The sequence below is a fragment of the Ochotona princeps genome, chromosome 12, assembly GCF_030435755.1.
Source record: "Ochotona princeps isolate mOchPri1 chromosome 12, mOchPri1.hap1, whole genome shotgun sequence".
Taxonomy (NCBI): Eukaryota; Metazoa; Chordata; class Mammalia; order Lagomorpha; family Ochotonidae; genus Ochotona; species Ochotona princeps.
In genome coordinates this window covers 9,767,860-9,784,291 of record NC_080843.1, presented here as the reverse complement: position 1 = coordinate 9,784,291, position 16,432 = coordinate 9,767,860, and the positions used below count along the sequence as shown (strand labels likewise).

General features: G+C 46.2%; 1 protein-coding gene across 3 annotated transcripts in view; it reads right to left on the bottom strand.

The window, feature by feature from the left end:
- The window catches only part of DOCK9 (dedicator of cytokinesis 9), a 287,950-nt gene extending 271,747 nt beyond the window's left edge, over positions 1 to 16,203 (bottom strand). For 2 of the 3 annotated variants that reach the window (XM_058670515.1, XM_004577380.4), the window contains exon 1: positions 15,741 to 16,158. In XM_058670515.1, coding sequence (XP_058526498.1) covers positions 15,741 to 15,869 — 129 coding nt within the window. In that variant the 5' untranslated portion in view covers positions 15,870 to 16,158. Of the gene's footprint in view, positions 1 to 15,740 lie in introns of all 3 variants that reach the window. The other variant, XM_004577379.4, reaches the window with a different exon arrangement.
- Positions 16,204 to 16,432: the final 229 nt, after the last annotated feature.

Sequence of the window (16,432 nt, the reverse complement as noted above, 5' to 3'; positions counted from 1 at the left end):
CCCAGCTTTTAGCTTTGACATCTGTGCAGTGAATCACTGGATGGGAGCTCTCTTATTTCTCTTTGTGCCTTTAAATTAAATAATTTTTTTTTAAGATTTATTTATTTTGGGCCCGGCGGCGTGGCCTAGCGGCTAAGGTCCTCGCCCTTGAAAGCCCCGGGATCCCATATGGGCACCGGTTCTAGTCCTGGCAGCTCCACTTCCCATCCAGCTCCCTGCTTGTGGCCTGGGAAAGCAGTTGAGGACGGCCCAATGCATTGGGACACTGCACCCGCGTGGGAGACCCAGAAGAGGTTCCAGGTTCCCGGCTTCCGATAGGTGCGCACCGGCCTGTTGCAGCTCACTTGGGGAGTGAATCATCGGAGGGAAGATCCCCGCTCCGATGCCGGGAACTAGGAACCTCCTCTAGGTCTCCCACGCGGGTGCAGACTCCCAAAGCATTGGGCCTTCATCAACTGCTTTCCCAGGCCACAAGCAGGGAGCTGGATGGGAAGTGAAGCTGCCGGGATTAGAACCGGCGCCCATATAGGATCCCAGGGCATTCAAGGCGAGGACTTTAGCCGCTAGGCCATGCCGCCGGGCCAAAATTGAATAATTTTTAAATAGTTATTCTGGCACAAAAAAAGTTCAAAATCTATTTTTTTTTCAAAATTCATATTTTTCATCCACTTTGTGAAGTCCTTTAATACAAGCAGGGAGGAGATCCATGGTACAAACAGAAGTTCCACATTCTGCTAGTATCTGATTGCTACAGTCTTAAAGGTACTTGATGAAACACTAGTGGAAACAAAATAAATTCAATTATGTGCTACAGTCAGGGGAAATTCACTGGGACTAGAGGTAAACTAGATTTTGTTCCTGTCTAATACTAACTAGATGTAAAGCCACAGACAAATGACCTTATTCATTGTGAACCACATCTTTCTCATTTGTAGAACTGGGAAACTGGACTAAACGCCATCCACTTTTCATCTTCAAAATAGTATGAATTCATTTCCATGTCACGAAGTTCTTTCAACCCACAGAAATCAAGGTACTTTCCAAAAAGATGCATTTATTCAAGTTCATCACATTTAAAAGTTATGAAAACCTCCAATATTAAAATCATATTTGAAAATCTTTTTAAATTCGATCGTTATCATTTTGAAATTTTTATGTATTTGAAGGGCAAAATTACAGATATTTATAGCAGTAAGAACAGATAAATCTAGAGAGAGAGAGAGAGATCTTCCATCCACTGGTTCACTCCCCCAGATGGCCTCAACTGCTGGGACAGGCGAAAGCCAGCAACACATATCGGTGGCAGTGAGCAACTGGGTCATTTTCCACTGCTTTCTCAGGAGCATTAGCAGGGTCCTGGACTAGAAGTGGAGCACTGCGACTTAAGCTGCTGCTCCTAAGAGATGCCCACATCACAGGTAGCAGCTTAACCATGGCACAACAATAGTTGCCTCCAAATTGTATCTTTAACTTGATGCTTTGGGACATCCCTACCACGTCACCAGAAGAGAAAAAAAGTGTTGAGCTATGTGACCTTAAGAAAATCACTTGTCTTCTCTAGTTTCCAGTTTCAACCTCAAAAACGAAAATAAAGCCATCCTTATCTGTCTAAATTTCCCAGACTCAAACAACATGCCCTTTTTTGAAAGAAACTGCACAGTTTCATGATTTCACATGGGCCTCCTCCTTCCTTTATAAGCACTAAATGCAAGGATCTTAACTAATCAACAACATTTTTGCTATCAAAATGCACTTACGCACTCTCACCTCAGGGAATTCACTTCACATTATGATGCCCACTGATACAAAGCATTGAGATACAAATATAAAAGCTCAAATAGTACCAATTTTTAAATTTTTTTTTTCTTTTTGATATTGTTTACACAGTTGAGAGGGATACACAGCCATGTGGGCTTCTGATTAAGATGGGGAAGGTCAGGGATGGAGGAAGGTGGGTGGGAAGCATGTCTCAGTATTTTTTTTCTCCTATGTCTGGGGGAGAGGTCAGGGAAAGGGCCACTCCTTGCTGTCAAGCTGCATCAGTACCCTGGGATGGAGGACAGTCCTTTGATGACTCCCTAGACACCCTGATGTGATGAAGAGAAATAGCACCAAGTTTTAAAGAAAGATTTATTTACTCTTTTAGGAAATCCAAATCAGATTTCCAGAGAGAAGGAGAGACAAAGATCTTCCATCTGCTAGTTCATCCCTCCCCCAAGTGGCTGCAAAAGGTGGAAATGAGCCAATCTGAAGGCAGGATCCATGAGCATCTTCAGGTTTCCCACAGGGTCCCAAGGACTTACGCCAAACTCTGATGCTCTCCCAAGCCATAAGCAGGGAGCTGGATGGGAAGCAGAGCAGCCAGGACATGCATGAACCAGTGCCTATATGGATTCCTGGTGCTTGCAAAGTGAGGACTTAGCCATTGAGTCATTGCATTGGGCCCAAAATACACCAGTTTTAATCTCATGCTTCTAAAGGGAGAAAGATAAAGATCTTCCAATCACTGGTTCATTCCCCAAATGTCCTCAACAACGGCTGGGCCAAGCAGCAGCAAGGAGCCCAGAATTCCGTTAAGGTTTCCCACATGGGTGGTAGGGAGCCAAGAACCCAGCTATCACCTGCTGGGTCTCCAAGAAGCTGAAATCAGAAGCAGGGCTGGCACTTCAGAGCAGCCCATCCCCTTGGTGCCCCGAAAAACGTTCTTAACCAGTGCCATAAAGGCTTATTTCCTTAAATGCCTTATATATATCATATATATATATATAACATAGATATGATATGTATATCATATATATAATATATAATACCAAAACTTTCCTCCCATGTTTACCATTTATCCCTTTTCTCCATATATTACTTAGGAAATCAAAACAACTGTGAAATATTAGAACACATTTGTGTATTTCCTACCAACATTTTCTTATACATGTTATAGTTGATGTAACTGTACACATATATGTTTCTATACACCGAACACTGAATTCTAATTTCACCAAGTTATAAAATCTCCTTGAGCTACACTTGCAAGGTTTATAACGGGGTTATAGGATATTCCTAGTGCATTCCCTCACAGGAGCAACAGCTTGCCCTTAGTGACAATTAACTGTGCGCCAGAGTCTATTGTGTTTTACATGCAAATACTCTCTCACAATGATCACAGGTAAGTGCTACTAAATGTCTATTCTATATTGAAGACACTGAGAATGCAGAACGAAGAAATGGAAGGGTAGGGCTGGAGCCCCAGAGTTCCCGTGCTCAGCTACAACATGCTCCCACCACCCCTGTTAAGGACAACACCCTAGAAATAGGAACTGTTACGCCAGTGTGTTTCTGTGCTCCAGAACTGAAGGAATAAACATCTAACACTCCTGAGACAAAAGAGAATGGTTTACATCTGTAAAGGTCATGAAAGATTTTCATGAAAAAAAAAAAAAGGTTTATTCTTTCTCTTTAAAGTGAATCATTCTCTATACACTAATTAAAATATATTCCACGATTCAACTTGTATCTTCTGTTAAAAAAAAAAATACAGTACATGAATCTCAAACTAAGAAGAGAGCAAACTCGGGCCCGGAGGCATGGCCTAGCGGCTAAAGTCCTCGCCTTGAAAGCCTCAGGATCCCATATGGGCGCCGGTTCTAATCCCGGCAGCTCCACTTCCCATCCAGCTCCCTGCTTGTGGCCTGGGAAAGCAGTTGAGGACGGCCCAAAGCTTTGGGAGCCTGCCCCTGCATGGGAGACCCGGAAGAGGTTCCTGGTCCCAGCATCGGATCGGCGCGTACCGGCCCGTTACGGCTCACTCGGGGAGTGAATCATCGGACAGAAGATCTTCCTCTCTGTCTCTCCTCCTCTCTATATATCCGGCTTTCCAATAACAATAAAATCTTTAAAAAAAAAAAAAAAAGAAGAGAGCAAACTCAATTATTAAGATGTATAAAGATGGAGTTTATAAATCTCAAACTAAAGGCTTAAATGTTCCATGCCAGCCTTGTGGTGAGGTGGAGTAAGCTGCTATATGTAATGCTGGCATTCTCATGTTGGATGTCCCAGGTACTCCACTTCTAATCCAGATCTCCGATAATGCACCCGGACAAGCGGTAGAAGATGTTTCAAGTGTGTAGGCCCCCGCAACTTACGTGAGAGACCAAGAGGTGGAGTTCAGGCTTCCAGTTTGGGTCTTGCCCAGCCCTAGCTCTTATGGCCATGTGAGGAATAAACCAGCAGATGGAAGATATTTCTTTCTTGCTCATGCTCTTTCTCACCGTTTCTTTAACTCTGCCTTTCAAACAAGAAAGCAGGGCTAAAGTCCTCGCCTTGAACGAGCCAGGATCCCATATGGGCGCCGGCTCTAATCCCGGCAGCTCCACTTCCCATCCAGCACCCTGCTTGTGGCCCGGGAAAGCAGTCGAGGATGAGGACGGCCCAAAGCCTTGGGACCCTGCACCTGTGTGGCAGACTTGGAGGAAGTTCCTGGCTCCTGGCTCCTGGCTCCAGATTGGCACAGCACCAGTCGTTGTGCTCACTTGGGGAGTGAATCATCAGATGGAAGATCTTCCTCTCTATCTCTCCTCCTCTCTGTATATCTGACTTTGTAATAAAAATAAAAATAAATCCTTAAAAAGAAAAAAAAAAAAAACAAGAAAGTAAATCTTTAAAAGACACAAGAGTTTTTGAGTAAATGTCAAGAGGCCAGTTGAGATCCTGGGCAAAGTATATGGCCATATCCTTTCACATTCACTTTCAGATTAACATTCAATAAACAAAGGAAGTCTCCAATACAAGCATTGAATTAACCTGCCTTTCAATCTTGCCACACCCAATCACTTTCTTAATTGAATCTACCCCTGTCACCTTCAAAGGGGAGCAGAGAGTCAAACAAAGATCTGATCAAACATTAAATCTCCCTGCTATGAATTCATCGATAAGAAATTTAAAAATTACCCCGCGGTGGGGCGCGGGAAATGTGGCGTACAGAAGCCCCACTCCCCGGCGCCACTCATGGGGGGCCCAAGTCCTTCTGATCGAGGCCCAGCCCGTGGACAGTGTGAATCCAGTAGCGGCCCCCAGCACGCCCGGCCCGGGTCTTCCCGGAGTCGGGTTGCTTGGGAATGCAGCCCAAAGCGGGTGGTAAACTCCATCTAAGGCTAAATACCGGCACGAGACCAATAGTCAACAAGTACCAAGGGAAAGTTGAAAAGAACTTTGAAGAGAGAGGGCGTGAAACCGTTAAGAGGTAAACGGGTGGGGTCCGCAAAAGCATGGGATAGTAATTTTAAAGAATTCAATAAAACTCCTCTTTTTTATTTAAAAAAAAAAAAGAAATTTAAAAATTAACAAGTATAAGACAGAAATGATGGCACAACCCAAATGTTTCTTGGTTGGTAAAACTCATTGCTCAATAAATAAACAGCATTTTGAAGAGTTTTATTAGTTGCATTTTTGCTTTGTTTTGTTTTCCAATAAAAAGCAGAATACCTTAAGAACTGGATAAGGGACTGGCATCGTGGCACAGCAAGTAAAGCATCTGTCTGAATACCAGCATCCCATGTGGGTGCTGGTTCAAGGCCCAGCTGTTCTACTTTTAATCCATCTCCTTGCCAGTGAACCTAGAAAAGCAACAGAAGATGGCCCAAGTGTTTGAGTCCCTGCACCCTTGTGGGAGACCTGGAAAAAACTCTAGGCTACTGGTTCAGCCTGGCCCAGTCCTAGCTATTGCAGCCATTTGAAGAGAATGAACTAGCAAATGAAAGAGCTCACGCTGTCCTCTCTCTCTCAACTCTTTCAAAAGAATAAACAAATTTTTAAAGTGAAATCAATATGCTCTATTATACACTAGGGCTTTAACAGTTTGTGTAAACAAAGAACCCTAAATAAGGAAATCTTTGTATCAGAATGTGTGACTGCTTTAAAATACTGCACAAAGAACATCTGACCAGCTTTTTCTAAACTAAAGCAGAGTCCAGTCCCAAACGTGCACATTGTTACATGTGCAAATATCCTTAATTTATCCTAAATGTCAGTGAGAAACCAGTGATACCTGGCAGCAGGAGGTAAGTTCAAATGAAATAAAGAGAAATGGATGCAGAAGGACACTGGGGAATAAAATAATGAATGAAACCATGAGTTGTTTCAGATACAGAGCCTTAAGGATCTGTTCATTCACGCAAAGAAATACATAGAGGCCCTGCTAGGTGCCATGCACTGGGAATGGTGAACCAAGAGCCTAATGAGGGACACAGACATTAAACAAATGTACGCCCAAATAAACCTGAAAGTGCCATGTGGGAAAGCACAGGCGGGGCATGTTTTAGTCTGGGAAGGCAGACAAGGACATGTGAGCACAGCTCCAAAGATCAGGCCGTGGGCAGTCATTATTATCCCAACCAGAGAGACAGCTTCTGCCAAGGTCCTGGGATACAGGAGTGGGGCTGACACACAGATCTAAAAACCTGGCCATGTGAGTGAAGGGGGAGAGTGGTGCCTGGTAAAGAGAGTGCCTTAAAGTGTAAGGGGAGTCTGGATCCCATGGGCCATGGAAAGTACCAGCACCTTCAGGATTCTAGACTTGAATCCTTAGACAGGGAGCAACAATGGCAGAACAGAAACCAACAAGGATGGACCCTACACCCTGCCACTTGAGGGAGCAGGACAGGGCAAAAGACGGTGCAATGGGGATAGCGGGAAACAGAAGTCATTAGTGCTGCTCACCCACCATCTGAGTTCCCAGAGGCAGACAGCAAGATGGTGCCTCTTTGCCATTTGGAGGTAGCTGTGGCCATAGGACACACTTTCGCCAATGAAATCAGAAGCGATACCTGTGACAGGTTCAACACATTTTGGTTCTCAACACAAGAGCTTTGTGTCACATTCAAGATGCTGGCTGTCCCATCAACCCAGGTCACAGGACAACATGGAATTGGGACCCCAATCCCCACTCAATAACAGATAGAATGAAGGCAAAATACATCTTTCTTCTCTAAGTGCCTGAGATGCACAAGTGTTCAACCCATGGTGACTGACTCGTGACTTAACAGAACATGATGGGCGGAATGATGCTTTAATGAGGAAAGCAAAAAAGGAGAACAGAAAAAACATTGGAGCAGTTAGAGATTTCACAGTTGGTGCTAATGAAATGATGAGTCTCCCTGAAGAAAACTAGAAATGAAGGACAATTTGGTTTGGCATGAAAAGAAACAAGTGGGTATGAAACATGCTGAACTCAGGGACCGGCAGGGCAGTCAAGCACAGGTGGGATAAAAGAAAAGCAGGTCTGAGCTGAGGGCACAAGAAAGAGCAGAGCTGACACTGTGGCAACTGCAGGGAGGTGGGAGAGATTAAACTGTGAGCCCACAGTGGGAAAGAGCCTGACTGTGGGAAGGGACAGAGTAAAGGAGGCAGAGGTGAAGAGAGGCGCTGAGTCGCGCAGAGGGGAGGACTGAAGCCACCCCACACCAGGCGCAGGAGCAGTTCTCAGGAAGCAGAAGAAGGCAGAACACACAGAGCGAAAGGCAGGAAGAGAGGGGCCAGCAGAGGAACGCGGCAAGCCTGGCAAAGGGAGCTGGAAGCCCCACGTCTGCGACACAGCCACCGGCATTAGCCATCCTTCCAGACCCTCATCTCTCCACACTTGCTGAAATCTAAGCAACTTCTCAAACCACCAAAAAGTGCAGGTGCTCAAGTAATTCAACAATCCAAAATAACTCATGATAATAACTGGCCTTGCCTCTAAAAACTACACAAATTGTGGTGTGACAGAACCCATTTATCACAGCACATTGTCAACACATTTGTCTCATCTCGTTTCTTCTAAACAACAAAAGTAACACATGTCAACTACAGAAATTGGGTTGGGGGTTGGGAGACAAAATCCAGAAAACAAAGCTTGAACTTTCCATAACCCCATATCCAGAGATAACCACTCTTGGCTTTCCGTGTCCTGGGAGTGGGCACCCATCTAAGAATTCCCAGCTCCAGGTCCCAACTCCAACTTCCTGCCAATGCAGACCCCAGACCACAGCAGTGATGGCTCAAGTCACTGGATTTCTGCTACTACTCGGAGACCTGGCTTTCCTTCCTAGTTCCCAGCCCCGTTCCCTGTGGACATGTGAGGAGTGATCCAGCCACTGGTTGCTCTCTTACTCTGTGAATCAGTCTTTCTTTCTCCCTCTCTCTCTCTCTCTTTCTCTCTCATTTTTTTTTTTCAAAGTGCATCTGTATTCTGGTTCACATTGAAGGATAAATGCAGATAAAAGGTTATTTCAGAAAATTCATGCATATCATGAAAAAGGCTATGCAAGGATGTCAAAAAAATTCTGCACCAAAATAAGCTTACCTTTTAATTCTACTTTTACACAGGCTGGTTGAAAACGCCCTCATACATCACAGAGTCAGCCAGTCAACTAATGCACATGACACATTTTTGCTACAGAAAATGATTCATGATAGGTATACCTTTAAAAATTCATTCTTACTATACCACATTGTAAAGTTTGTGTCCAAAACTGTACATTTTTCAGTCTTTGTGCTTCTTGAAATAAATACACTTGATAAAATATTATGGTCAAACAGTCTTTTTCTCTATATCCTTCTCAGTCATTGTTTCCATACATAAACTTTTTAAAAACACAACTGGGTTCATACTGCGCTTATCACCTTACTTAGTTCCAGAAGAGACACTGTAACTATAACCCATCACATTCAATGACTGCTCATGTGGCGGTTAGTGTTCTATCTAGGAGCCTGGTAAGAACCCACTCTTTAATTCTCACAATAATCCAGTAAATACACACTATTAGCACCCCAATTTTATGACAGGTACGACTGAGCCTAGAAAAGCATCGCCGCTGCCTGATTAGCACTCACACTGATTAGCAGCCAAGGGTTTACCAAACACAAGTAGCCTTATCCAAAGTTCCTTTCTCTAGGCCCAGGCACCCACTGCCTCCCAAAACTGCAGTGTAAGAATTTTCACCAGAAATTATTCCTAAAGAAAAACCTATCAGCCTCATAAATAGTCCACATTCTGCAACTAAATTAGACTATTCCTACAACATTAGGATAGCTTGCCATTGGTCTGTATTTCACGGTTTCCACCTAGAACAGTGACACCAGGCACTATGCTTCACGCAGATTTCAGGTCAAAAGGCCCATAATTTTAAACAGTGGGCCATGAAACAGGAGCATGTGCAGGTTCCTGCTCTACATAGCCCAGCTACAAAAAGGTTATCCCACTCATTATGGTCTAAAACTCCAGGTGACACGATTCTCCTAAAACACTAAGTTCCTGGTTCATTAATTGCCTATTAATGCCCTTTCTTACTTTTCTACTGGACTATTATTTTCCAGACTGATTTCTATGAATTTGGAGATTTTTTGAAAACACTATGATTGAGCTTATAGCTATAGATAAACAGCTAGAGGATAACTATTGCTTCTAAACTTCTTGTTTGACCTTTGACTGTAAAGTCCCCACGACATTCAGAACAGAAGGTAGGTGATCACACATGAACAGGCAGCACACACACCAAATAATGTGAAGCCCTAGTGCCCAAGTTCAAGACCAACCCTCCACACAAAGATGTGATCTTCAGGTGATTAAGCTCATGTGTGCAAAGCCTCAAACACTCCTACAACACCAAGGGTGATCAGTAAAGGATGGCTCCTGCTCTAGGAATCAACATAATCTTTTCTTTCGCTAACATAATATCCAAACATTTGTTAACTGCTAACTATGGAGAGTTTTATATGCACTGTCTTCTATAATCTCAATTGTAAAAAGAACTCTGTAAGATAATGACAGATAATAATTCCAATGCTCAGCTGAACAAACTGAGGCTTGGGTCAAGTCAACTGCTCAAAGTCCTCAGCTACACAGCGACAAATCCGAGAGCAAACAAGCATCTTCACTCCTATCACGTTCAAAAACCCCTCTCCACATCGGCAGGATCACTTGTCCATGTTTTATGCCAGTTCTTTTGTTTATTCTACATTTAACCCTTGTATTTGGTTATAGCTTATTTCAATACTGATATAAGGTGAAGTTCCAATTTTATCTTTTCCACACCAGTATTATCTTTTGGAATGGTACACTCACCACATCTTACTGCTCCCCACATGGCACCCTAACTGCTTACCCATGCTAGACTTCTCTCTGGGTTTTCTCTTCGATGTCACAGACCCTTCTTCCCATCCCTGAGCTTGCATAACACAACATTCTTTATTCCCAGGATTATATGTAAGGGAAGCGCTCTTTAAGAAGTATCCTTTCACGTGCTGACTTGAGTTGCTTTTCTGAAGTATGTTCCAAAAAGGGGAAAAATATGTTTCATGACATATTCTCAGCCAATCAATGAAGCTGCAAAATTTAGTAACTGTATTTCTCAAAATTTCCTTTCCTTCTAAAATTTTCCTTTCTGTTCCCAAGATACTCTGTTCCTTCCTTGCCTACCTGGGCATTCTAAACATTTACTCAATTTTTCATTCTTTCCTAGAAAAAAGGAAAGAAGTCATCCTTATCTCTGCTTACACTAGGTCCTCTGCAATTTATCCAAAACCTATTCTTTCCCAAGGACACTCATTCTCTGTGACTTCCCCCTCCTCTCTTCTCTGAAGCACAAGTTTGACTATAAAATTTTATTTTATTTTTATTTGAAAGGCAGAGTTAAAGAAGAAAAGAGAGAGAGAGAGATATCTTCCATGCACTGATTTACTTCCCAAATGGCTTGAACGGATGGAGCCGGGCCTAACCAAAGCCAGGAACCAGGAGTTTCTTCCAGGTTCCCCACTTGTGTGCTGGGGTCCAAGGACTTGGGCCATCCTCCATTGCCTTCCCAGGCCATAAGCAAGGAGGAGGACTGGAAGTGAAGCATCCGGGACAGGAACTGGTGCCCATATGTTCATGTCGAAGGCAGCGGCTTAGCCTACCACACCACCGGACAGACCCACACCTTTGACTTTTTCAATGGTGCCCCTCTGTAGTATTATCCAACTTTTCAGAGACAGCTGATCAAAAAACAAACATTAGCTCATAAAACCTTCACGAGGAAGGGCCTGCTGATACAACACATTCGCTGCACCCAGAAGAAAATTCTAACTCAGACCAGGCCCACTGTAAATGAGGATAAAGATTTCGCAATGCATTCCCTCCCTGTTCAAATTCAAGGCATTACTAATGTCCTCGTGTTTCCTAAGAGGCAAATGGAATAGAACACAAAGAAACTGAACCTGGGGTTGATTATCTGCTTGGAGATGAGCCTCCACCCTGCTTCCTGTATTTGGGTACATTTCTGTTTGTTAGGACTCCACCAGCGGGTGGAGACACACAGTGAGGTGAGCTGCATGCCAGCTCAGTTGTCGGCTCACTAACATATCTGATCTAAAACACAGCCAAAGTGATGGTGGCCCTTACCTGAGGATTTCAAAGGACACCACCACTGGGCTCTCACATTACTTCAGATAACACTGGAATCCTGAGCTGACTGAACAGAGTGGGTGAGAGAGGCTCCGGTGTTATCATCCCTTGCCTTCTGCCCCACCTCCTCCAGTAACACAAAGGAAAATGCAGCAAGGCTAGATCTCACAGGGGTGCGGCATGGTGTCGTTGCTGGCAAGGGCTTGACATCGAAGGAGAGGGTAAAGCTAAGCATACCAGGATAAGATCAGTAAGGAAGCCAGGCGGCCAGATGACTTGGATATTAATACCCAAGTGCCAGATAGCCAAGAAACCCATGCAAAGGGTGGTGTCACTGAATTTATAGAAATCTTTCAGAGAAAGGGTATTTTTAGGCCCTGGGTGGTAGGTTCTGTTACATCTAGGCCATTCCATTCTGACTTTAATAGATCTGAAAGACCCAAAGTAAAATTCCCTCAGGAGCGCCAAAGCAATCACCACTTGACTCTGCTCAGGGAATGACTTCTAGCTTTTTTCTTCTCGGCTTGCATACATTTTGAACAGACTGCCCTTCTGATGATTCTAAGTCACAGGAAGGCCAACTCTGAAACTGTGAGGGTCTTATTTCTTTATCAGAGAAATCACCAATTATTCTTCCCTACAGTTAGTAATATTACTAGCAGTATTTCTACTGTTCATTATACCAAATTCATGCTTCAAATTAATTCAGTGCAACCCCTTATTTAACACAACCGGGACTCAACTGCTAATTGCTCATTCAATTCTCTGAACCACTCTGCAAGGTAAGGCAGATCATTATCTTCACTATACCAATGAGGAAACTGAGGCCCAACGAGATCAGAGTATAAACCTCAAACTGAACAGTTAGTAAGGGGTAGACCTGGCACTACAATCAATTCGCTAAACTACAGGACTTTTAGGACTAAAATCCACAGCTCACAAAATAGAGTTAATATCACCATACAATTCTAAGGCTTATTGGAAAACTGCAAAAGTTTTTTTCTCTTTTTTTTTTTTAATTCTGATTAGAACAAACTGACATGACTTTTTATTTTTGTTTCTGTTTTTTAAGAATCGGGGAAGTGTGAACAGATATGGATACACTGATTTTAGCATCAGAGCAGGCAATGTGACATGGCACGTGACGACCCCCGTGGAGCCAGCATTCCTGTGCAGATGCTCCACTTCTGACCCAGCTCCCAGCCTGAGAACAGCAGCAGACAATGGCTCACATGTCTGGGCTCCTGCCTCTCATGGGGGAGACCTGGATGAAGTTTCTGGCTCCTGGCTTTGGCCTGGCCCTAAAGTAACCATTGTGGCCATCTGGCAAGTGAACCTGCAGACGGAAGATCAGTCTCTCTCTCTCTCTCTCTCTCTCTCTCTCTCTCTCTCTCTCTCTTCCTCCTCCTCCTCTCCCTCTGTGATTCTTTCAAATAAATGAATCTTTTCTAAATTTTCACCTTTTTAATAATATATACTAGGTATACAAGGTTGAAATGATAAAAGACCTAGGACTCACAACCACACACACACACAAAAAAAAAAACTCAAAAGGGGAAAGCACCAAATTCAGCAAAATGTCGATAACTGCTAAGTCCAGACAATGAGAATTCATTCTATCTTTTCTACTTTTTGTATGTTTATTTTCAAATCTTTCAAAGTGATGCTAACTCACCACGACCCACAAGCCTGAGACCGTGAAAAATGAAGCTACTGAATGAAAATTTTATAAGCATGTGTTATTTTCACATTTTAAAGCTTGTTTGTTGATGGCCATCTTTATTATCCACTGAACTATTTAATTCTGTTGCTTCTGACCTCATAATTTTCCACACATTAACACCTGAAGCATGAGAACTCATTAAATTCATACTTTACTTCTTCTATTTAGACCATCTGCAGAACTGCTGTATTAGTCCGCTAATTAACAATATTTATATTTTCCTTCTTTTAAGATTTATTTATGCTTATTGGAAAGGCAGATATACAGAGGAGGAGGAGAGACAGAGAGGAAGATGTTCCATCTGCTGATTCACTCTTCAAGTGACCACAATGGCTGGAGCTGAGCCAATCTGAAAGCCAGGAGCCAGGAACTTATTCCAGAACTCCGACGTGGGTGCAGGGTTCCAAGGCTTTGGCCCATTCTCGACTGCTTCCCCAGGCCACAGGCAGGGAGCTGGATGGCAAGCGGGGCCGCTGGGATACAAACTGGTGCCCACATGGGATGCCAAGACAAGGACTTTAGCCACCAGGTTACAGTGCTGGGCCCAGCTAATTAAGAATATTTCTTAAGCAGTTACTAAGCTGTAGATATTAAATTAACATTGACCCAAGTTAACAAAGACACAGCAAGATAATACTTCCACCGAACATAAACTCACAGATCATGCAATGCCAAACCCTGGCTTGGGCGCTGCTGTCTCTAAAGAGGACTGGAACTTCCTGCTTCGAGTCTCATACAACAAAGCCAGGCAACAGAGCAGGGAGCACAAGCAGACAGTGGCGGGAGGTGAAGGAGTAAGACTCACAAATAAGTTCTACTGTCTACAAGCTCTGCCTGTATTCTACCACCAAAATCCATGGCAATTCATTTCCCATGTCTTACTCGGTAAAGGGGCCCACCTGCCTTTTAAAAGCATTGCATCACAGATTTCATCAGAGAAGTGACCACGGACACACAAGACTAGGAGTTGAGACATCAGCCAGGCATGTGCTTAAGGGTGTCCAGAGATGAAGATGTGCCACTGCAGCATCCTGAGATGCCACACAGCAGAAGCATGGCACACAGGGAGCTAACACCACTAGGTCACTATCAGTAGGCCGTTCTGACAGGAAGGGCAGACATGCAAACACTGCTTGCAATGCCACTGCTGTGCTCCACCCAATCAGCTGATGAACTAGTGCCTGCGTGTCAGCCAGGGTCTGTCAGCACTGTGGGAATCATAGCCAGGCAACAGCCTGCATTCACTCTTTCTGCTTCAAGTCTGTCCTGAGCACAGCAGGGTGCAGTTACAAGATCCACGTTCCACATCAGAACAGAGAAGATGCTTCAGAGGTTACGGGCCTTTCCTTAACACACGTAAACTGGCAAAAGTGAGGAAGATGCAGCGAGCTGAGGTCAGGCCAAACAGCAGAAGTCTGCAGGCCATGGAAGACCTGACCAAGCTCTACTCTACTCCCAACTACTCTCCGACTCCTCATCAGTGACTTCCCCGCTTACGACAGACCAAATCAGAGTTTGAGAAACCTGGAGTTGGCAGATAAGAGAAAATGCAAACAGAGCAAACTGGATATGAAAATCAAGGAAGCTCTACCTCCAATAACCACAAACATCCTTCATGTCATCCTGCATCTGACCAAAAAGGGTATCAACCGGCCACCAAAATGACATCTCTGCCCTCTGTTAAGGGACCTGGCCCACACCACCCAGAGAATCCCTTCCAAGACCCAACTTCTTGCACAGCTCTGACACTACAAATTACCATCCCTCCCCACAAACATGCCCCTTTTCAGAAAGCAAATGCCGGGCCACACAAGGACCAGCTCAGAAAGTTTCCAGCTGCCCTGCAGAGGCCACTCCCCCTCAGCATCCCGGGGATCCCAGTGTGTGGCCCTAGCAGAGCAAAACTTCATTTACAACTTCATTTTCTTCACACCCAAAGGCCTAATCTCCCAGGATGAAACCTGTCCCGGCCACATTCCTCTTGGGCTGCCAGCTTCAAGAGAGCAATCGGCCCAGTGAGGAAATGACCAAGGGTTCCTATTGGCCCCCAAAACCTTCACAAGAGGCGTCAGGCCGCACGGCGCAGACCTGGGGACCAGGGCAGAGAAGACGATGCTGGATCTCTTCCCTCTTGGAATGCAAGTCCTCCCAACGTGTCAGCAGGCCCCCCTACCTACCGGGCCGCACCACGGGCTGGTGCCGAAGCCCCCACCTCCACGCCCCGTGCTGCTCGCGGATGCAGGTGCCTAGCCCCTCCGCGGTACACAGCGAGAGCGAGGAGGCACGGAAAGCAAAGTCCCACTTGGCGGAACTCGGGTAAACTGGGGGCTGGGATACTGAACGAGAGGGAGATCTCCGAGGAAATTTCCCATGAGAAACGGGCAAAGCGTCCCCGGACAAGAATGGGGTCTGGGGAACTGCGATCCGCCCAGGATTTCCTCTCTTCCCCCTGTTCAGCCCCTTGCCCTTTCCTTTCCACCACCTCCTAAATCCCTGGACTCGGCAGGGTGGGCCGACCTGAGAAGCCCGACCCGGGCGCGCGGGGCTACCTGCAACGGCCTCCCTCCCTCCGGTCTCCTCCCACCCCGGCCGCCCGGCACTCACCAGCAGCACCGAGCCGCGCACCACCTCCGACACGCTCTGCCGCAGCTCCGCCGCCGTGCCTGGCTTACTCAGCGCCCGCGTGAATTTCCGAGTCTCCGCCGAGGCGGGGAGCAGCGGCGGCTGCGACATCCTCCCGCCGCCGCCGTCTCCCGCTGATCCCCGGGTCCGGCCGGGCCGCGCGGCCGCCAGGTGCGCCCCGGGCGCCCGGCCCGCTCCTCCCGCGGCTCCCGGCGCCGACGCGCTCCCGCTTCCCCCGCCTCGCGTCCGGCCGCCGCAGCCGGGGCCGCGCCCTCCTCCCAGTGTCACGCCCCGGGGCGCCCCGCTCCGCGTGCTCAGCCCCCCGTGCTCGCCGCAGCTCCGAGGCTCACGGGGAGCGGCAGTGCGTGTGGCGGCAGCGGCGGCTGTTCCATGCCACCAGGCTCCCTACGCGGCCGCCGGCCGGGCCGCCTCCTCGGGGCGGGGTGTCCGGCGCGGCGCGGGGCGGGGCGGCAGACGGGCAGGCGAGCGGAGGAGGGGCCGACGCGGCGGGACCGCGGACCGGCAGCTCGCGGCGCGGGACCCCCACGGAGGAGGTGCGGGCCACCGAGCTTGTCTAAGCCCTGGGTCGAGGCCCCTAAAGCGTGGGTCTTCGTCGCCTGCCATCGGAGGGCGTACGTCCCGGGGTTAGGGGGTCCCTGGAGCTGGATTTGGGA